This window comes from Cryptomeria japonica, chromosome 7 (assembly GCF_030272615.1).
Source record: "Cryptomeria japonica chromosome 7, Sugi_1.0, whole genome shotgun sequence".
Taxonomy (NCBI): domain Eukaryota; kingdom Viridiplantae; phylum Streptophyta; class Pinopsida; order Cupressales; family Cupressaceae; genus Cryptomeria; species Cryptomeria japonica.
In genome coordinates this window covers 399,907,802-399,930,012 of record NC_081411.1, presented here as the reverse complement: position 1 = coordinate 399,930,012, position 22,211 = coordinate 399,907,802, and the positions used below count along the sequence as shown (strand labels likewise).

General features: G+C 37.4%; 1 protein-coding gene across 3 annotated transcripts in view; it reads left to right on the top strand.

The window, feature by feature from the left end:
- The window catches only part of LOC131062309 (ferrochelatase-2, chloroplastic), a 93,727-nt gene extending 71,811 nt beyond the window's left edge, over positions 1–21,916 (top strand). For 2 of the 3 annotated variants that reach the window (XM_057995939.2, XM_059209173.1), the window contains 3 exons: positions 19,570–19,722; positions 21,045–21,145; positions 21,303–21,916. In XM_057995939.2, coding sequence (XP_057851922.2) covers positions 19,570–19,722; positions 21,045–21,145; positions 21,303–21,483 — 435 coding nt within the window. In that variant the 3' untranslated portion in view covers positions 21,484–21,916. The remainder of the gene's footprint in view (positions 1–19,569; positions 19,723–21,044; positions 21,146–21,302) is intronic. The other variant, XM_057995940.2, reaches the window with a different exon arrangement.
- Positions 21,917–22,211: the final 295 nt, after the last annotated feature.

Below are 22,211 nucleotides of genomic sequence, written 5' to 3'. Positions count from 1 at the left end.
CAACAAACTGGGTTTGAAATGTTCAAATTTGTGTAAAAATCAAAATATTTTGACTCCCAATAAAGCACTGGAACCATGCAGTCTTTGGTAACCTTTTCCAAGAAAGCAAACATGTGAAAAATTAGCTGCAAGATGTCCAAATTCAAGTTGGATGTCAAGAATCCTTGAAAGAAATAGAAAAGCAAGAGCAAAAATTTATTCTTCACCTATGAGCACTTCAACACATAACAGATCTGCTAGGATCAAAAGACGAGAGCAATGGATCAATTTTAGAGATTCCAATATCAGATTCTCTCATTATACTGCTCAAAACAGGAGATGCTTTATTTGTTAACTATCATCACTTCAACATATAACAGATCTGCTAGGATCAAAAGACAAGTGAGCAATGCATCAATTTTAGAGATTCCAACATCAGATTCTCTCATTATACTGCTCAAAACAGGAGATGCTTCAACACAATCCAGAGACCACAAATTTCATTTGGGGATTGTATCATTTTCAAGAAGAGATCTTGAAATGTGTCACTAAATTCTTCTGAGACATGCTATATGAGCCTCGTAATTCAATTCACAAAGAAAGGCAACACAAAATCTTCTTCAGCACATCCCAAAAGGGGATACAGAATTAGACAAAACAACCTTCATGTAGCTTATTGTGGAGGAAGAACTAAAAACCAGTGTTTTTTCTTTCAACTTGGTTGAAGTTGCTTGGCTGGATGGTTAAACTGCTTTTTGTAGTAGAACAATCACACAGAAATAAACAAATGAACAACACCAAAGTGTTGATTTATAGCTAGGTCGGATCCCTTGCTTGGGCCGACCTAGTTCTCTTAATTGCTAATTGGCCTTTGGCCTTAGCAATTCGCCATTTCTTTTATCAAGTCCTATTTGGGCGATTTATGCCAAATACATATGCAACGTGCTGTGACTTGCATATAGGTCCTGACCTATTAATGTATAACATGTAAACATTATGTAAAATGTTTTCTTGGCGTCAAATTTATGCAAGCCGACTTGTATTTATGGAAGGCTCTTGCATCATATATATAAAAGATGATTAATGGTCAAATAATAACAATTACATGCGAATTGTGTCTGCTACAAAACAGCGAATTTCCTCTCTGATATATACTGCGAGTTCATCCATCCATCAGTGAGTTCATCTACACCATCAGCGATCTCCTGCATTAGGGCATTCATGACAGCGAATCTGATCAAAATGCAGCGAACTTGTTCTAATGCTGTGTGAGCTACATTCTGCATAGATGAACCTGCCTATACTACCAAATTCTTGTTCATGCTGTGAGCGAGCCCTCTCATGGTTAAGCGAACATTGATACTTGTTCAGCACACTATATTCTGAGTGAGATCTTCAAGTCTAATCAGAATTACATATCAGATAAGTTGTGTTTATACTTTATACCCTAGGAGGGTGAAGTTGTAATCTGTTACTGTGTCTAATCTAATCAGATCTGAGACTTGTTGCTGGGTTTTTCACCTCGAAGAGGGAGGTTTTCCCAGGGTACTGCTGTGTTGTTCTGGTGTTATTCTTGTGTTATCCTTGTGTTATCTTGTGCTGTTATGTGTTTCTGCTATTTACTTTGAGTCTGATTACTAAAATCAACACAAAGTAGCCCTAATCCCTGAGGTAAATTAAGCTCATATGCTTGTAATGAAAAGGCTAATTGCCTCATGAAACATGGTCTACAAGATAATTCTAAAATCATTGAAAGGTTTCTTGAACCTCTTTTAAATAAATTGATTTCTCAGGAGCAATCAGCCTTTGTCCCCAGGAGTTAGATCACAAAGAATATTGTTGTTGTCCAAGAAATTCTACACACTTTTAAAAACCGAAAAGGACCAGAATTGTCATTGAGTTAGATATCTCCAAAACTTTTGACAGGTGCAATTGGAATTTAATTAAAACAACACTGCACAAGTTCAGGTGGTTACAAAGTAGTCTATCCAATGGATCAACAATTGTGTCTGCACATCCACCTTCAATGGCAATATTAAAGGAGAACGAGAAATCATATTCTCTCCGTAAGGGGTTTGAGACAAGATGATCCTATTCCTCTTAGTCCAGCCCTCTTCAGTCAAAGGAGTGAAACTCTTTGCTTCACGATACAAGCAGCCAAGTAAAGAAGATAACTCTATGAAATCTCAGACATTGGAGGATCTACAAGGCTTACCTTTGTTTTGCTGATGGTACTTTTTCTACTCACAACACTTCTGAAAACAGAGGCAAACTAGCTTACAAAAAATTCTGCAAACTTATCAAGAGGATTTGGGACAGCAATTTAATATGGCCAGATAGAATACGTTTTTCTCAAACATCCTTCTTTTTAAAAAACGGAAATTACTAACTAAACTCAATTGAAGGAAGGAACTTTTCCAGACATAGGTCTTTGTTTTCCATTTCTATTTAAAAATTCTTCAATATCATGGAACAATGTAATCGATGTACTACAAAGAAAAACAATCCAATCAATCTACTGGATGCATGGATGGATCAGCCTTGTAGGTTGCATTCTTAGATGATTAAAATGGTACTTCAAGTGATTCCTATTTCCTTAATTTGATTCCTATCCCCCACAAGATAGAACAACAAACTCAACAAATTTAAAGATATTTCTTTTGGAAAGGAAATGAGAGTGTGTTAAAGTACCTAATGGTAGCATTACACACCAAAAACTTGTGGTTAGCCTTGAGTAATCACCACTTGCCTAATTTGCTGAGATATTTCTTAGTGCTTGGAACTTGCATTGGAAGGTCAGCAATCTGTACTTATGTTATTAAAAACTTTATCAGTCTTGAATATCAAATGAAACATTGCCCTTTCAAGTGCTTGCAAGTGTTATTTATTGTTCAATCATTTAATGCATACCTGGGAAGAAATCTGCTTAAATAGAAATCAAACATTGCCTTGCAAGCAAACTGTTAGACAAAATAATGAGAGGGAAAAGGTGAAAAAAAATCAGTCAAGATTCCATAGGGGATTCTACACTTTACATGACTTACTAAAAAGTGAACTAAAAATATAGAAAGAAAACATTTGCCATTAAGTTGGCTTTATTCCAACTATAAGCCTTATCTTTTAATAATTTATTATTATTCTAATAGTCCTCCTTATGGCTTACTTCATTGAAAATATAACAAATTAAAAACACCGTGAACCATGAATATGCCATTCTTCAAAAGCTTTTCTTTGAAAATGGACCATGCACTAGGTAGAACTCCATCAAGCCACCTCAAACCTTTGTAAAGGTGTAGCTCCCGAGCTGAATTCTCACGTTCTCAGATTATCATCTCCCCAAAGTCCCAAATTTCAAAACTCTCAAACCATTGGACAACAATCCATGTTGAGCTACTTTGCTTAGCTCCATCAAGTTGTCTCATAACCCCTAGAAGGGTATGAGTCTCAAGATCATAGACTCCCAAGCTAACTAGGTAACCATGCATTTTGAGTTGTCTACATTGGCTTCTTACCTATCTTCAAGGTGTGGGCTTCTTAAAATATGTGCGAATCGTTTGGCATAGTAATATTTTTAGGCTCTCCTGTAAATGCATTTGGAGGATCTTCAACATGGCGAAAAAGTATGTCGTCATTAACTTCAAAAAGTAACTCAACACATTTCACTTCATGATACCCATAAGCAAAGTACATGGTTGTCCAACCTTCTAAGTTTACTCCATCTTCATTGTGCTGGTCATTTAGAGCAACTCCAACAAAAATTTCCATTCTGGAAAAATATAAAAAAACAATATTTTTAAAACTTACTACCTTCTTGTTTAAATTTTGAATAAATTTAGGATGTTGATCTACATAAAAGCATAACACAAAATATCCCTTACAATCCACAAGCATTTAACAATATGGAATTCCTTTTAATATATTCCCACAAGCTAGCCAGTCTGAAAAATTGTAATAGAAGAAATACTTAGAACTTTAAACAGCACGCCTCCTTCACATTCAATAGCATACAAGCACATGGAAGCAACATGCAAGTTCATGCAAGTACATGCAACTCACATGCAAGTATATGCGATTTATTTTGCATCAAAGTTCCTACTCAATTCTTTGAAAAAGAAATATTGCTCACACATAATATTGAAATACACATGACTTTTTCCAAAAGAGTAGGTCGTAATTATACTAGGAATGGCTTGTGATTTCAACCTTTGTTACAATTGATAATTCATGTGACCCCTTGCTCTAATACCATATTGTAAAAATTAATAGAACACAATATTTTAATATTCTATTAAATAACTGGATCGATTATTACAAAGAGTTTCATTTCCTTATATAGAGATTGGAGAATAAACTATCCAAACAGATAAACATTACATCAAACTAAAGAGCGAACTTACAAAATAGAAAGAAAATAATTGCTACTAAGGTGGCTTTATTACAATTGTAAGTCTTATCTTTTAATAATTTAATATAGTGTTACCCGGGGACACATTTCTTGGATAAAAACCAAGCGTCCCGGGGATGGGGGACAGCAGGGGACGACCCCTCATGTATTAACTATTAAGATACATTATGTATATGAATTTATGAATTTCAACTCTCATTGGAACTCTCAATTCAACTCAATTGCTATGTATAATGTATATGATGAATGGTTTATCATTGTTATCATATGAATATTTGAAATTTCCCTATATATTTAACATTTTCCCTACTTTTTATATAACTGTCTCCAAAAATGGCCAAAAGAAATCTGTCCTGTCCCCAAGTCCCCCAGTCCCCCCATCTTGGAAACTTGAGGTAACATAGATTTAATATTATTCTAATAGAAAAGTCATGGGATGGGGGCAGGGGAGAGGTGGGTGTGGTTGGGGGTAGGGGTGGGGGCATTCAAGGTCATGTCTGAAGCATGAAGAGTCATGTGTGGAGCATTGTCTTCATCTGGGGGAAGAGACAAAGTGAGGTGTAACAGGTGTTCTATTATTTCTTGGAAAAAGATGAGACAAGTGGGACGTTTCAGCCCTTCGTGGATTGTTATGGATAACACTTGTTTGGATCCTTATGGACTTATCTCCCTTTTTTGAAGGCTTTTTCTTCCTCCATTTCTGAAACTCCTATGTCCATGTGCATGGAAGAATAATCATAAGAACAAGTGTACTTACTGTTAATTGTAACTAGGGATATAGGGGTTCGGATTGCCTTAAGGCAACATCCGACCCCCATTTTAGGACTGGGTCCTATCCTAGGGTGACGTGACCCTATTCAATGCCACGCTATGCTAAAACACACGCCATTTAACATTGGTGCCAAAATCCAAGGAGGCCGACTTACATTTGAAAGAATAAATGATGCATATAAGTAAATGATAATTTGCAAGTCAATAATCAATCAAGTTCGATAATATACAAGGCGATTTAGCTCCACTGTGCGAAGTCTTAAGAAGGGTGCGAACTTAAGGAAGACTGAAAACTTATTCAGCTTGGTGCGAAATTGTCCAAGAGGACATAGTGGATCTTGATGCAATGAACAGATCTGATATGTGCAGATCAGATTCAAGCTAAGTATTGTACTTATGTTTAGAGGAGAATATATAATCTGACCTGTGGGTCTTTCATGCTGGGTTTTTCCTCCTTGGAGGTTTTCCCAGGGTATGCTTGTTTGTCTGCTGTTCCATTTCTGATTTATGTTGGCTTATTAAATACTGTAAATCTGAATACAATCTAGGGTACAATTAATCTATGTTGGTTTACTAAAATACTGCAAATCTGATTACAACCTAGGGCATAATCAAATATATGAATCTGATTAACTTACCTAGGGTTTAAAATAACACTTACAAGTTACAACATTGAAAAATGTCCATACCACTTTCCACATGACTGATATAAGTGGTTTTACTAGAAGCGCATGTACCTTCATGCAACCAAGTAATCTCACTTACTCCTCCTTGCTATACATAACTAGTTGATGGGAGTTCCAATCATCTATGAATGAATGTGAAGGCTGAAATTGATTCATTACCTCACACATTTTGATTTTATTGGTTTAGGGGTTTCTTGGCATCCGGTGATGGTTTAGAGTTTAGTTGGTTTCATGTGTATGGTAATGCTCTTTGTAGTGTTTTTGGCCTTTTGGGTTGTTCTCCACAGTTCTTGGAGGACATTGCTATTTTTAGTAAGTGCTTGTTTTGGCCCCTAACATCATTCTTCAGCATCAGTTACTTCTTAGCGTGTTCAGTTTCAAATTTCGGTGGCTTGGTGGTGCTTTCCATAAAGTTGTTTGGATTATGAAATTATTACGCAAAAGTTATTTACTTTAAACTATTTTCTTTAGTGTTTTAATTTAATAAAGTTATGATTTGCCCCCCTGAAGTGGATGTCTAGGGGAAAAGGGGACTTAGACAAAGTTATTTTAAAAAAAGTGCACAGGCTTTTGAGGGAAAATAATTTATTATGAATTTTAAATTGGCCTAATTCCTTTCAACTCTATATAAAGGGGTTTTGGCTTTCATTTTCATTATTAAAAGAGTTGCACACATATCAAGATGCTGTTGGAGTAGAGAAACGGGAATCGCCGAGTTTGGGCGATTTCCAAGTCGAGTCATGCTCGTCGAGTCCAGTGGGCTCAGACTTGGACTCGGACGAGTCTGAGTCAAAAAATCGCCCAAAATCGCCGAGTACTCGCCAAACTCGGCCGGCAGCATGTAACTTTTAGTAAAAAAACACAACTCCTAATATGTTTTGAATTGATTTTTTTTGGTTTATATTATGCTTTGAGCCTAAAAGTGAACTTCATTTCATTCATTGGGCAAAATAGGAGGAGAAAGGTGAGTTGTGAGGAGAAACAATAGAAAAATAACACCCGACACTTGTATAAAATAATAAGAGTCTTTTGGCCTCGCGGGGCGCTGCCCCTAGACCCCGCCCCGTATGCTCTTGGACCCTGCAAGGGGCGTTGCCCCTTGACCCCAACTTGGGGGTGCTGCCCCTAAACCCCCGTCGTAAAATTAGGGGGGAAATTGCGCTGATAAAAGTAGGGAAATTTTAACCTCCGAGTTTGATTAGGCTCCAATTCCATATAACAACATATACTTTCATTTGGTGCATCAAGAGTTGGAAAGGAAGAGTTTGCATCTCATTTGATCATATGATGATATGGATTTTTTATTCCATGAGTTTTGTAATATTGTTTACATTTGACAATATTTATATATCTATGGTTGTTATTTCTTTCAGCTACAATTTGCGTTTATGCTTATGTGAAAGATGTATACTTGTGTATGTAATCAAATCAGCTTCTATTTGATGATGTTATTGTGTCTTTAAGGTGTATTTAATAAAGGGTGCATGAAACAAGTTTTAAATATTTAAAAATCTCTAAATTTCTTGAGTTTTTCACTTTGTCGAGTCCAGCCGAGTCTGAGCTGAGTTTTGTCTCTCGAGTCCGAGTTCCGAGTTGAGTTGGCCTCGCCGAGTTCGAGTCCCGTTTCTTTGCGTTGGAGTGAACAAAGAAGTTCTCTCAAGGTTGATTGAGAACAGAAACCCTTGTTAATATCCACTAGTTTCGATGGTGAAAGATCCATCCTAGCTGGTTTGGTGTTTTCATGCAGGAAACACACTAATTTTCATGTTGTTTTGGTAATCCAAAGTTGCTAGAAATGAAAGTTTTCATGGTCTTTTGATTGTAGGGTTTGTATGAGATTAATATTAGGTATTTTTTTGGAGTTTTTGTTGTGTGTGAAGGAATTTGTAGAGCTTACAAGGTTGGCCGTACAAGATGATGTTTTTGGGTGATGCCCTAGCAAGGATGACCCTCCTAAAATGCTCGTAGGGCTGTGAATTGGATTCTAGTGTATCAGAGCTTGTTTGCAGCATGATTTACATGTTTGGATGATAGGTTTGAGTGTGAATTTTGAAGGGTTTGCTGCTGACTCATTAATACCAAGGTGGTTGTACATCTATAGATTCTATACCATCCGTACAACTTCATCCATGATTGGCGTGGGATGTGAAGGCTCAAATGCATAGCTTTTTGGGGGCAAATCTGCATATTGGGAAGCTCCTAGACCTTGTTCAATGGTGGTGAGTGTTTGGGCATTGAATTGGCATCAAATGGAGGAGTTAAATTTTTTATTGGGATCGCCTTGCCTTTATTGCCATAATTCTTAGCATATACAGGTTTGAGATCCAAGGCACAATTAATAATCTGCATTTTCTATAACGGTTGAGAGTTTTTAAGGGGTGCTGGGTTATTATAAGGCATTCATAGTAGATTGGAGTATTATGTCGATAGGGTTGATGACTATGTGTTGATGTGTATTTTGTACACCACCAAACACAAAATAAAATACCCAAAAGGTACCTTATCCTCTCTTGATTAAAGTCTCCGAATGCTAAAGATGTCGCGAAAAGGATCAATCGGGATGACTTCAAGGTTCTTCGTTGTAGGATCTGTATGTGTGGATAAGCTCTTCGCAGTATGATGTGATTTTGCTGGAATCACAAGGGGACTTACACTTGACGACCTAAACGTCTGATTCACTTTGAATATTGTTGGAACACAGGATTTCACTAGCCTAGACTTTTTGAAAGAAGGAAAAAAGGACGAGGGCGAGGAAAGGATCTAATTCTGATACTAAGAAATGTAGGAGCATTGATTGATCTTTGATGAAATTCTAACTAAGTCTTGTTTTGACATCGCAGGACCATCTCCACAAGGTTAGTGCGATCTTCGGAGGAAAGCTTTATGATGTTCAGATCATCGCTACAGGCATAGACACCATCAGGCTGATGCATATCAATGAAGAAGCGACAATTGAAGTTAAGCTTAAGCTGAATGATTCCAGTTGACTACACAAGGCAAGTTTGCAATCAACAAACTGCTAGTAGTATGGATATACGAATATCACCATCAATCAAACACATTTTTTCCACTCATCTAATAACATGAAATCAAAACTGAGAAGTATAGAGACCATGCAAATTGTTGAATCGACCCATAGATTTCACCATTTCTTCAATGAAGTTTTACAAGTCTTTTACAACATCTTGGCAACAATCTTTGCCTTCTCTCTCTACTCTACTCTAATTGCTATACTATTAACTGACTATTCACTAACTATTTACCCACTATTCTTCCACTATTCACTAACTACTTTCTATTAGCCTTTACAAATGAAGAGTCGGGGCTTATATAGTGCCCTTAATACAATTCAATGGCTAAGATCAATTTGAGATCAATGGCCAAGATTTTACAATGAAAACCCTAATTAGGGTTTGCTTCAACAAACTCAATTCTGACCAATGAAATAATTGTATTAATTGGACACATGTCTTCTCTGGAATATTCGACCAATGGATAGCTGAGGTAGGTACATCGAAGTTTGTGCCACCTTTAATGAGTCAGGTACATTGAATCTGGACATGTTGAGGTGGACCAACCCGATTGGAGGAGTGATGACTAGGATGCCACCTTGTCTGATACTTGCAACTTGGTAGATATCCAATTTGATGATGCTGAGAAGCTAGCTTCAATTAATTCACCTGAAACTATTTGCTTCCTCAACGAACCCTTGCTCTGACTTCTTTTGTCATTGATGTGTAGGAAGATGATGTACCTCGCCTTGGAATGGTGGATTGGAAGAGGTTATTCCTGATGATGCTTGACCTTCTTTGATGATACTGAGCTGGAGGAGACCGTCCTTGATCTGGCTTGATTTTCTTTGATGAGAGTCTGCCAAGTAATAGATCCTCCGGCTTTGGGTGGTTATTTGAAACCTCCTCCATGAATGCTTAACTATAAAACCTTGGAAAATGATGAAAGAAGACCGGATTTTGCTGGACAAGGGTTGAATTGTGGTCTTCCTTTGGATGAATTATGCCTCCATTAGCCTCCATAAGAGCTTCTCCTTCTTTAGCCTCCAACACTTAGCAAAATTTCGCCTCCATTCTGCTGGATTTCGCTCCTCAAATTGCTCCTCAATTTCGCACTTAGAAGGGATGAATGAATGATTTGCATTTGTCCACAATACACCTCTCTTATATAGGGCGCTCACCCTAATTCTTGTTGAGGCCGACTTGAGAAAAAGGAAATAAAATGAAATAAAACCCCTTTTTGAAGGATGGCCGACTTGGCAAATAAATGCAAATAACAAATATTGAGCGCTCAACTTAATTTTTTCATTTTCAAAATTAATTTTAATGCCTCCAAGGTGGATTTTTTATTATTTCAAGGCCTAAAAATTAATTTACTAAATTGCCAATGCCTTAATAAATGCGAATTTAATTTATCCTCCCAAATGTCTTAAATTTGGCAAATTTGGTGAAATTTGGGAATATCAAGGTTTGACTGAGGCTTAGTGAAGTTTCTTCAAGATTTCGCCTTGGACCCTCTGGAAGGGTCAGGAGCGATTTTTTCAATTTAGGTCAAAATTCACCTTAGCTTGATCATTGAACTCCTTCAAGGCGATCTCCAGGGTCCATTTCCTTCCATCACTGGGTTAGCTCATCAAAACTTGAAGGAAAAAATTGCATTTTAGGGAATTTCGCCCTAGACCCTCTGGAAGGGTCAGGAGTGATTTTCGAGTTTTGAGCATGTTCCTCTATCCTTTCAACTTCAATTCACCTTCAAGGCTAAAAACACACTTCTCCTTGCATGTTCAACCCAAGTTTCACTTGATTTCGCCAGGGAAAATAGGTGTTTGAAGAATTTTCGCCCTGGACCCTCTGGAAGGGTCAGGAGCGAATTTTCTCATTTGGGCTCAATTCCTTCTGTTTTCACCTTGTCCCTTACTTGCTTAGCAAAACTCGATAGCAAAGAGTGATTTTGAGAAAATTCGATTTGGACCCTTTGGGAGGGTCAGGAGCGAAATTTTCATTCTTGACCAAAAATCATCATTTTTCCAACTTGAAACTTCTTTGCAAGGTAGTTTTTCATCTTTCATCATGCTAGGAATAAAGTCTCATGTCCAAGGAAGGCCCAAAATGTGGTTATGAGGAATTTCGCTCTGGACCCTCTAGAAGGGTCAGGAGCGAAATTGCCTTCCTTGTCCAAAATTCATCATTTTGCATGCTTCCAAATCTTTAAATGATGTCCAATCTTCACTCCAAGAGACCCTGCATATCACAATTTAGCTAAAATTAGTGAAAAATGAGCATCAAATAAGATTTTCGCTCTGGACCCTCTGGAAGGGTCAGGAGCGAAATCTTCCTTCTAGGCCAAATTGCTCAGTCTTTAAGTTTCAAACCATTCCACAGGACAAGGTTAGATCATTTTCAAGGCCAGGAACAGGATTGCAAGCTCAAACAAGGTGGCAAATGAAGTTTATGATGAATTTTGCTCTGGACCCTTTGGAAGGGTCAGGAGCGAAATTCCTCTTCCAGGCTAGAATCCATCATTTCTTCAAGGTTTTCAATCATTTCCAATTTTCCTTTCAAAATGCCTTGCAAATCAAAATTTGGTCAAATAAGGCAAGAAATGAGTCCTAGGTTGATTTTCGCTTTGGACCCTCTGGAAGGGTCAGGAGCAAAATTCGACTTTTTGAACTCTCCGTCAGGATCATTTTATGGAATATAACATTTAAGTATAAGAAAGAAGAAAGACTTATACTTTAAGTTATATTCCATATATACTTTCAGGATGTTTGAGAGTGGTTTCAGACCTCCAGGAGCTATATTGCAAAATCGAGTTTTTGGAGGATTTTCAATTTTCCAGACTTAGTCAAATTTCAGGATCAGGACATTCCAGACTTAGCCAAATTTCAGGATCAGGACATTCCAGACTTCATCACTCATCAACTTGACCTCACTCAAGCAGAACCTGCTATCCAGGTGATCCCCTTGGCGACACTCGAAAGTTAAAGGCTAACAGACAAAACCCTAAAAGACCTAAAAAACAAACCCCAGAAAGCAAAAAGCAGGGGTCCCCATTTGCAATGGGGCGATGTGTGAATACGTCACAACACTATGAAACTGGCCAAACAGTTCTAAGGAGACTGAAATTGTATGACTGGCTGTATTTTGACTGTTTTAGGTGTTTTGGAGGGCTGCTTGAGGTTGCTCTGGGTTTTGGTTACCGGTTGGTGTTAGAGGAGGCATCTAATACTTGGTTGACAAAGGATTTGAAGACTTGTGGGCAAGCATACCTATGTTTTCAATAGTGCAGACTTGTAGCAATTTTTCCACTTATGAAACAGTTCCTGCAAGGCCTCATTTCTTGTATGCTGATCAGTCCCTATTCCTTCTCACTCCATAATTGACATATTTTATAATAGAACCACTTAAATTCATTTGTTTCATGTAATGGCACTTGTGACTAATTGTCCAGCAAGAAATGTGTGTCAGCAGTTGTAAGACGTTGAAAATTCAAATCAGATTTCATTGCAGCAGTGTTCTAACTTTTGAAATCAATAAATTGGAGAATTTAAATCTGTCAACACCTTATTTCAAAATAACTCAAACCCTTGTGAAAGCAGTTTGGTTGAGTTAAAACTTCATAAACATAACTTACTACAGCAGATTACTTTAATTGCATGCTCATTGGCAAGTTCATGTATTGACAACATTGGCAAGTTTTCAAAACGAAAGTGAGGGGGTGTTTTAATAGTGGTATCAGAGCCGGTTTCCTGCCAGCCAGTGCTTTTAAAACCTCATTGCAGCAGAAGTATCATCTATGAGTGAAAGGGAATTAAGGTATTATATTGGTGAACAAAAGAAATTAATACTGCAAGCTCCATTTGAGAATCCTTTTGCAGCAGCTCAGAGAGTAAAGGTGGGGTTGTTTAGTAACAGTGACAATGCTCCAGATTCTACACCCAATCTATCTAGCCCACCTAGTGTCATGGGTGACAGGGGTAAGGACAGAGTTGGTTCAGTTAGTCCTAATACTAAAGTGGAGAGTAAATTTGATACCATGTTGGATATGATGTCCCAGATGATTGCTAAGATGAATTTGGGAATTCCTCAGGTCACTTAGGGTCAAAGTGGTGAAACAAGTTCTGCAAACCAGCAAAATAACATTGAGAGACACCATACAACAGCAGTGTCAGGATTTGTTCAAAGGCCTATCCAGCTTACTTTCACACATAGGGAGGAGACCCATGTTGCTTCAGAGATGCCACTTCTTTTGGTTGATGAGATGAGGATTGATTATGTTGAGTATGATACTCTTCTGGATGAGATTAAGCATCATTTATCATTGAATGTTTATCTAAATTAGAGGAGGTGGAAGAGTTCAGAACAAGGGTCCAGCAGTTCGGAGGGACTTTCAGTAGGCATTGAGCAAGGTTACCTTGCCACACTTCAATGGTAGTAAAAAATGCACAACCAAAGCTTGGGTTTAGAAGTTGGACAACTATTGGGCTCTTAGGCCCATGGTAGAGGATGAGGCAATTAAGTTTGCCATTTTTCATCTGGATGACACGGCCCAAGAGTGGTGGTACAATGGGTTAGTCAGTCTTGGACACGATCTAATTACCACATACAATGAGTTCACCAACAAACTCATTGAGAGTTTTGACAAGGACCTAGAGTTACATTTCAAAGAGCTAGCACAGTTGAGGTAACACAGTACTATGGATGCTTACATTTTAGAGTTTTAGAAGCTATCTGTTAGGGTTCCTAATATTACAGAGAGGAGGTTGGTAGTCCTTTTAAGTGAAGGACTAATGGAGTCCATCAAAGGATGGGTTAAGGTCTTTGATCCACCAAGCTTGCAGGATGTTATGAGGAAGGCTAGGAGTATGGAGCTTGCTGCCCCCCAAAAAAATTCTCATCCAAGATCTTCTAGGATGAAAAAGGTAGGAGGCATGATAACAAGAAAACATTCAGCCCAAAGAGCTCTCTTTAAAGGAGGTGGAAGATGACTTCAAAAAGGTGCTAAGGAAGAAAAATCTTTGTTTCACATGCAAGGAACCATGGTCCCTAGGACATAAGTGTTTAGAAAAGGGAAAAATTGTCAATTGGAGGCATATTCAGCTGGTAAATCTAAATTAAATAATTCAGACCAACAAGCTGAAATGGAGGAAAGTGAAGAAAAAGAATCAGCAGAGGAGTCTAGGGAAGAGAAGGGAAGTGGAGGCATACTTGCTAGACTCTCTAGTCTTAAAAGAAATGATTCATTCTCTAGTCTTAAAAGAAATGATTCATTCAAGTTTAGAGGTACCTTGAAAGGGCAACAAAGTGTTGATCTTACTGACACAGGATCTATTCATATTTTCATTGATGAAGAGATTGTGGCACAACGTGGGCTCAAGATTAAGAAATTTGGAGGTTTAAAAGTCATGATTGCAAATGGTCACACTCATAGTTCCAGAACTCGCCAGGACTCGCCAATTCCTGGGGAGTTTAGAGCCGAGTGACCCTAGCTGGTCTCAGGGAGTCGTGACTCTCCAGGACTCGCTCTAGGTAAAAGTCACTAGAAATTGGTTTTTTTGCCGAGTCCTACCGAGTTTTTGCCGAGTCCTACCAATTTTTTGCCGAGTCCCGAGTCGGGTCAGCCTTGCCGAGTCCGCGCTGAGTTCGAGTCTCGTTTCTTCGTTTCTATGGGACTCACACTATGTCTTGCACGAGGAAGATTCCACAATTGAGGTTCCTATTGAACCACTATGAAGTGAATGATGATTTTTATGTGGTGAATACAAGAGGCATACATGTTGTTCTTGGTATGCAGTGGCTTCGTTCACTTGGTGAGATAACTTTGAACTTAAAATCTATGGAGCTTAAATTTTGGAATGACGGTAGATTGGTAGTGTTGAAAGGAATGATAAAGGAGGGGTCCCATATTGCTACATGCAAGATGATGCAAGAAGTATTTGATCATGAGCCAAAAAGAAAGTCACAACAAGGGGGTATAAATGATTTTCAGATTTTGGTTAATTCCCTTTTTGTCATAGACACAGAGTTAGCATTTCGTAATCCTCTTTTTGAGATGCATTTTGATAATTTAGGGGAAGAACAAGTTCTTTATGATGGTTTGCTTCTTGTGATGGATCTTGGTGGATGGGATTAATATGGCATGATGGAGGACCTTGTGCATTCACCACAAGTAGAGGAGTACTATTGTGACTAAGAGATTGATGGGCCTGAATGTGGTCGAGCTGCTTTGGGGGTGAATATCTCTGCCCATGATCATTTGCACGGGTTTTTGGGAATTAAAGATGATGGGAGGGGCATACCATGCAAGGTTATGTATCAAAAAGGTGAAAGGAATACTGCTGTTACCTCTTTTTACAGTCATCTAATGAGCCCATTTGTGCTCATACAAGTCAATTGGAGAGGGATTTTGAGCAAAATTTGGTATTCTACCAAGTTGGTGACTTTTGGGAAGGCATTTTCAGTTGAGGTAATGATCAGTTTTTTAAATTTGGTTGATGATTATCAGTGTTACAGCAATTGTCCTTTATTTTGGGTGCTGATGTTTCAGAAATCAGACTATATTGCTAATTTCAGATTTGGATAGCTGCAAATTTACACATTTTCTAACCTTTTAGCCTCATAATAGGGTTAGTTTATGGTTTCAGAAGAAGGGAATTACTGTTAATTCTTGTTTCCAGTTAGCACCTGTGGGTATTGAAAATGAGGGAGTAAACATTTACTATCTCAGATGTTTTCCTATGGTGCCATGGATTTGTGATTATAGAGACCAATTTTCTAAGGAGTTGACCGAGATCTTGCATTGTTTGGTTGCTCTCCTTATAGGAGGTTACTTGTGCAAGTGCTGAGCAGTATAATGCTCCAAACAGATGGAGCTATAAACCTTCAAGACTTATTTGGGATCATGGAATTACATTGAGTTTTATCTGAGATCAATCGGTTTATGAGCTGACATTGCTTGAGGACAAGCAATCTTTGGGTAAGGAGGATTTTAATATTCCAATATTTACGCCATACTTTTCTGTGAGCGTCAGCTAGTTTTCAGGGTCTTCCGCAAGTTTCTAGGTGAGATGTGAGAGTTCCAAGGTTCTTGGAGACTTCAATTTCAGATTTTCTCGGCATCTAGTGATGGTTGTTTAGTTGGTTTTTTATTTTTGCGGTAATGCTCTTTGTAGTGTTTTGAGCCTTTTGGGTTGTTCTCCATAGTTTTTGGAGAACACTTCTATGTTTAGTAACTGCCTGTTTTGGTCCTTGGCATCATTCTTTAGCTTCAGTTCCTTCTTAGTGTGTTCAGTTTCTGTTTTTGATGACTTGATAGTGCTTTTTGTAAAGTGGTTTGGATTAAATTATTCAATTTAATAAAGTTATGTCTTATCCCCCTCAAGTGGACGTCTAGGGGAAAAGAGGACTTACACAAAGTTATTTTGATAAAAGTGCAAAGGCTTTTGAAGAAAAATAATCTTTTATGAATTTTCAATTGCCCTAATTTCCTCCAACTCTATATAAAGGGCTTTGGCTCGCATTTTCATTACTCAGAGTTGCACACATATTGAGATGCTGTTTGAGTGAACAAAGTAGTTCTTCCAAGGTTGATTGAGGACGAAAATCCTTGTCAATATTCACTAGTTTTGACGGTGAAAGATCCATCCTAGCTAGTTTGGTGTTTTCACATAGGAAACACATTGATTTTCATGGTGTTTTGGTAATCCAAGGTTTCTAGAAATGAAAATTTTCATGGCCTTTTGGTTGTGGGTTTGTTTGAGATTAATATCAATTATTTTTTTTGGAGTTTTTGTTGCGTTTGAAGGCATCTGCAGAGCTTACATGGTTGGCTTTATAAAATGATGTTCCTCGATGATGTCCTAACAAGGATGACCCTTCTAAAATGCCCGTAGGGCTGTGAATTGGGTCTGAGTTTATCAGAGCTTATTTGGAGCATGATTTATATGTTTGGGCGACAGGTTTGAGTGTAAATTTTGAAGGGTTTGCTGTTGATTCATTGATTCTAAGGTGGCCATACATCTATACCAGCTGTACAACTTCATCCCATGACTGGTGTGGGATGTGAAGGTTCAAATGCCTATCCTTTTGGGGGCAACTCTGCATATTGGGAAGTGCCTAGAACTTTTTCAATGGTTGTAAGTGGTTGGGCATTAGATTGGCATCAAATGAAGGAGTTTCAATTTTGTTTTTGAGATCGCCCTGCCTTTAGTGCTATGAATCATAGCATGTACTGGTCTGAGATCTGAAGTGCAATTAATTCTCTGCATTTTCTATAATGGTTGAGGGTTTCTAAGGGGTGCTGGGTTGGTATAAGGCATTGGCAGTTGATTGGATTATTATGTCGGAGGGGTTGATGACTAGAAAAGGGGCTGAACAGTTCTAAGGATACTGAAATTGCATGACTGGTTGTATTTTGACTGTTTTAGGTGTTTTGGAGGGTTGCTGGGGGTTCTGGTTACCGGTTGTTGCTAAGAGGAGGTATCTATTGCTTGGCTGAATAAGGATACAAAGACTTATGGGCTAGCATACCTATGTTTTCAGTATTGCAGACTTGTAGCACTGTTTCCACTTATGTAACAGTCCCTGCGAGGCCTCATTTCTTGTATGTTGATCAGTCCCCATTCCTGCTCGCTCCATAATCGAAGTATTTCATAATTGAACTACTTGAAATTCATTTGTTTCATGTAATGCACTTGTGACTAATTGTTCAGCAAGAAATGTGTGTCAGCAGTTGTAAGACTTTGGAAATTTATATCAGATTTCATTGCAGCAGTGTTTTAACTTCTGAAATCAATAAATCAGAGAATTTAAATTTGTCAACATCTTATTCCAAAATAACTCAAACTTTTGTGAAAACAGTTTGGTCAAATTGAAACTTCATAACCATAACTTACTACAGCAGATTACTTCAATTGCATGCTCATTGGCAAGTTCATGTGTTGACAACAGTGGCGAGTTTTAAAAATAAAATCAGGATGTGTTTTTTCAACTCCAGAGGTAGAATTCTGTTCTCTTCTACTTCCCTTTGATTGCTACTCATACATTACAGGAAACCTGCAACATGTTGAGGCTTCATCTTAGTTTCAGCAAAATGAATGACACCATTACCTTGTCTGGGCTGTTTCTTCTGATTTAGTAGCTTGGGCTCCTTGTCTTTTCAAGGTTATCTTACCCATATTGTTTTAGAGCATTCTCCTTTTGCTTGTACACCATTAAAATATCTGAAACCTGCAAATTGAGGTATTTCTGTAACCTTCATGGGGTTGAATGTATCTCTGCCATTCTTTCCATGCCCCTTCCTGTCATAATCTATCTTTGTTAACATCTGAAAATAAAATATTTTGGTGTGCTTTTCTAAACTACCAAAAGATTCTTGATGGTTAAAAATAAAATTTGGTGGAGTGACCACTGTGCATCCCTCAGTTTTGTGTTTGTGTGTCATTTGTAAAGCTATACCATTATCTTGGAACTTTTTCTGACATTTCTTTTAATTTGCACTCTTTTTGCAACTTTTCTATGATATCTATGAGCAAGTTTCCTTAGCTTGTCATCCGATTTTGCAACTCTTCATTCTCTTCTTGGATGCAATACACCACCTCCCAAAGAGCTCCATTTTCCGGCAGCACTTATTCATGGGACTTGGAGATGTTGTAAGATCTTTCTTTAGTGGCTTTGTCTTTGTTTTACTGCTCAACAAATAATTTCTCCAACACCTTGTCCCAAATCTAGAATTATGGTTATATGCACAAATCTCTTATATGTAACCAAAATCTCCTACAACACTCAAGAAACTTTCTGCTTTGATAACAATTGATCTTTAATTTCTCCAATTTATAGTAGAAATTAACAAGCCAAACTATTTATAATAATAGCATGCTACTGGAAAACCTTAAATGACAATTAATTTTAGAATTAGAATATTGTTTAGTGGCACAAGATTTTTACTTCTTACTCTCAAGCTTGCCACTTCATTCTTCAGCTACAATTCCTTCTCCTAGATTTCAACACTCCATCTTGCTTCCCTTGATGATACATTGACTACGGAATGCCTCCATGTAATAATTTTCCCTCCACACATCTTTAAATAGGTTTTCTTGCTTTAGAAAATGAAGGAACATGAATAGTCATAGGGAGGAAAATGAAATGTCATGTGTGAGGCATGAAGAGTCATGTGGAGCATTTTGTATACCTTTGGGGAAAGAGACATAGTTGGTTCCATCCCTTTTTGGATCATTATGGATCATGGATTCTGTGGAGTTCGCTAATTTGTTGTATTTGTATGCAAGTGGCTTTCTATGACCTTGCCCCTCTGTCTTGTTTTATGCAAAACAGGTTTGACACTGTAGAAAACTTCCTGGTGAGTTTGGTTGCAGATGAACCTGTCAGACATTCTGATTCTGCAGCTGTCCTTTTGTCCTTGGGTGTCTAGATCATTTGTGAAACACTGCCTATCTCATGCTTCTATGTCTTCTGTAAATTCTTTTTCATTGCTGATTTGTCATACAAGGTTACTGAGTCTTCAAGTTGCATATTTAGTCAATTTGATTGGTGAGTTGAGATTTGTTTCTTAGTTAGGTGAAATTACTTCTTCAATGATAGAAGTCAAATTAAACATTCTGTCAAAGTATATAAGAACAATGAACTAGAGTTATATGCGCCCTAAGTTTAATTTATTTTGTATTTTGGATAGTTTCTGATGGTTAAAACACATGCTTAGGTGATGATATTTTTCAGTGCTCATGGAGTGCCGGTTACATATGTTGAAAATGCTGGGGATCCATACAAGACACAGATGGAGGAGTGTGTGGCTCTGATTATGGAAGAGTTGAAACAAAGGGGAATTTATAATGAACATACTCTCGCATATCAGGTAAGAATGCATTTGCTCCTATTCAGTTGGAGGATATGTTTAATAATGTACAGTGTGTACTAAAATATTCTCTGTCAGTGGTTCTGCTTTTTAGGGAAAATCCGTTCTTTGATAAACGTTTCTCAGCTCCATCAATTAGAGAAACTGTATACAATGGAGACAAACTTTTATTAAAGGGAACATGATATATCCTAGTAGACTATTGAGGACAAACCCTTAAGCAATATCAACCATTTATATATTTGCAGCCATAAGTATGAATGAGGAAATGATCGGTAAAATGTTTCTCAGTCACTCATTTGCTTTCAAAAGCTGTTGTTTACTTTTATGATGTAGCTGGCAATGATTTTTTATCTTAAACTTAATTATATTGCTATATCTGCATGCATGCTTGTTGAATTCGAGGTGTCTTGACTTACTAGCCTTAGCGTATTCACCATATTTTCCAATAGACATCAAGCCAGCATTTAGTTCTTTTTTAATAGTTTGTCAAGATTTCATTCTTACTTTTGTATGATAAAAAGTGCCATTTGATTATTATTTTCAACCTTAAGATAGGCTTACCAAGTAAGTTGATATTTCCTGGTCCTGGTATTTCTCTTAGATGTCAATTAGGTATCCAAATACTTAGCTTTGTATGGTAAATATTGTCATTTAATTGATGTAAAATTGAGTATGGAGTGCTCTAGGTGACCGAAATACCGAAACAGTACTTTGTTAGTGTATAATTTTTGTGGTATTGAACATACTAGCATTACATTTACATGGCAAACTGAAAGTGTAAATGGAATTCAATTGCATGGGTCTAAAATAGAGATAACATGACAAATAGAACCCGAAGCTCTAAAACGTGAGACTTTTTTTATTAAATTGTGGGTTGTTGTATTTTTTTCATGTTTGGTTTAAAAAAACACAGGTTCAACTGGCATACCCTGATCGCTGGGCCATTTCATTGTGATTACTTGTGGTATTTTCATTTTATGTTTCTATGGTATCACTATTACCTGTATTGCCAAATGATGGATGGACTTTATCACTGCCAAATCATAAGGGCGAGTGGAGTGAAAAAAAACACAGTTTCGACTGGCATTTGCTGATCACTTGGCCACTTAATTGTGATTATTTGTGTGTTACTCCTGTTTTATGTTTCTATGGTATTACCTGTATTGCCAAATGATGGCTGGATTTTATCACTGCAAAATCATAATGGAGAGTGGAGCATGGAGATAGTGGGTCTTGTCTTGTAATGTTTTGTATATATGTAAACATGAGCTGATTTATTTTACTGGTTTATTCTAAACAAATGATTAAATGAATGGCAGAGCCGAGTTGGTCCTGTGGAGTGGCTGAAGCCATACACTGATGAGACTATAATTGAACTGGGCCAGAGAGGAGTCAAGAGTCTCCTTGCAGTTCCCATAAGGTAATCTAGTCTTGCTATCCATGAATAATTATAATTTTCTTTTTGAATTAGTGAAATAATGTCCTCGAATTTTCAGCATGTATAGCATAAAGTAAAAGAAACAATTTTTTAGTTGTAGTAATATTTTGCTAATAAGTTGATAATGTCTGGAGTCCAGTTTTGTTAGTGAGCATATTGAAACACTCGAGGAAATTGATATGGAGTACAAAGAATTGGCACTTGAATCTGGAATTGAGAATTGGGGGAGGGTTCCAGCATTAGGCTCTGAACCAGCTTTCATATCAGACTTGGCAGATGCAGTGATCGAAGCACTTCCAAATGTGAAAACCATGGCTTAATTGAATTTTGAGGTGGGGCAAGTAGAAAAGAATAATGGGAAATCCATATTTGTAATGGTTTGGGGCTCAATTGGGGCATTTTGGTTGATTACAGGGCGAAAAGTAAGGAGAACATGCACAAATTTTTGTTTGCCATGAAATATATTGCCTACTATACTTGTTAACATCCATAAATGAATTTTGCTAGAGAGAATGATAAATACTAAATTTTGCAAGAGGTACAACAGTAAATTTTGAAGCTAATAAAAAAGCAAAGGGAGTAAATTTTTAAGTACCAATAAAAGAGCAGCAGATTTTATATGCCTGCATGCTCCCTTTTATTGCCCTTGTAATATGATTGCCTCTGAGCTTATATTAATTCAAATGGAACAAAATGATTTGTTGAACAATGTTGGTCAAAAGCTGAATCAAACAACATTTTTATCTTTGTTTATTACTAGACTCTTGAACTTCGAAGAGCATGTGTTCCTAAGTAAGATAGGATTTGCTCGTGCTTTTTTTATTGGGATTTAACAATGTGGGTCATTATTGTTCTTGGACACTTCATCTGTTCAAATTTGAAATTTTCTGTTTGCACAACAATCATGTAATATTGCATTATTGTGTAACACTTTTTGGCCTATTTTATACCATTACTTCTGTACAAAATACACACATCCATTTACATCACCCATCACGGTAGAGAGATTCATGCTGGGATTTTGAGCACTTTTGGGAGATACGTTTGG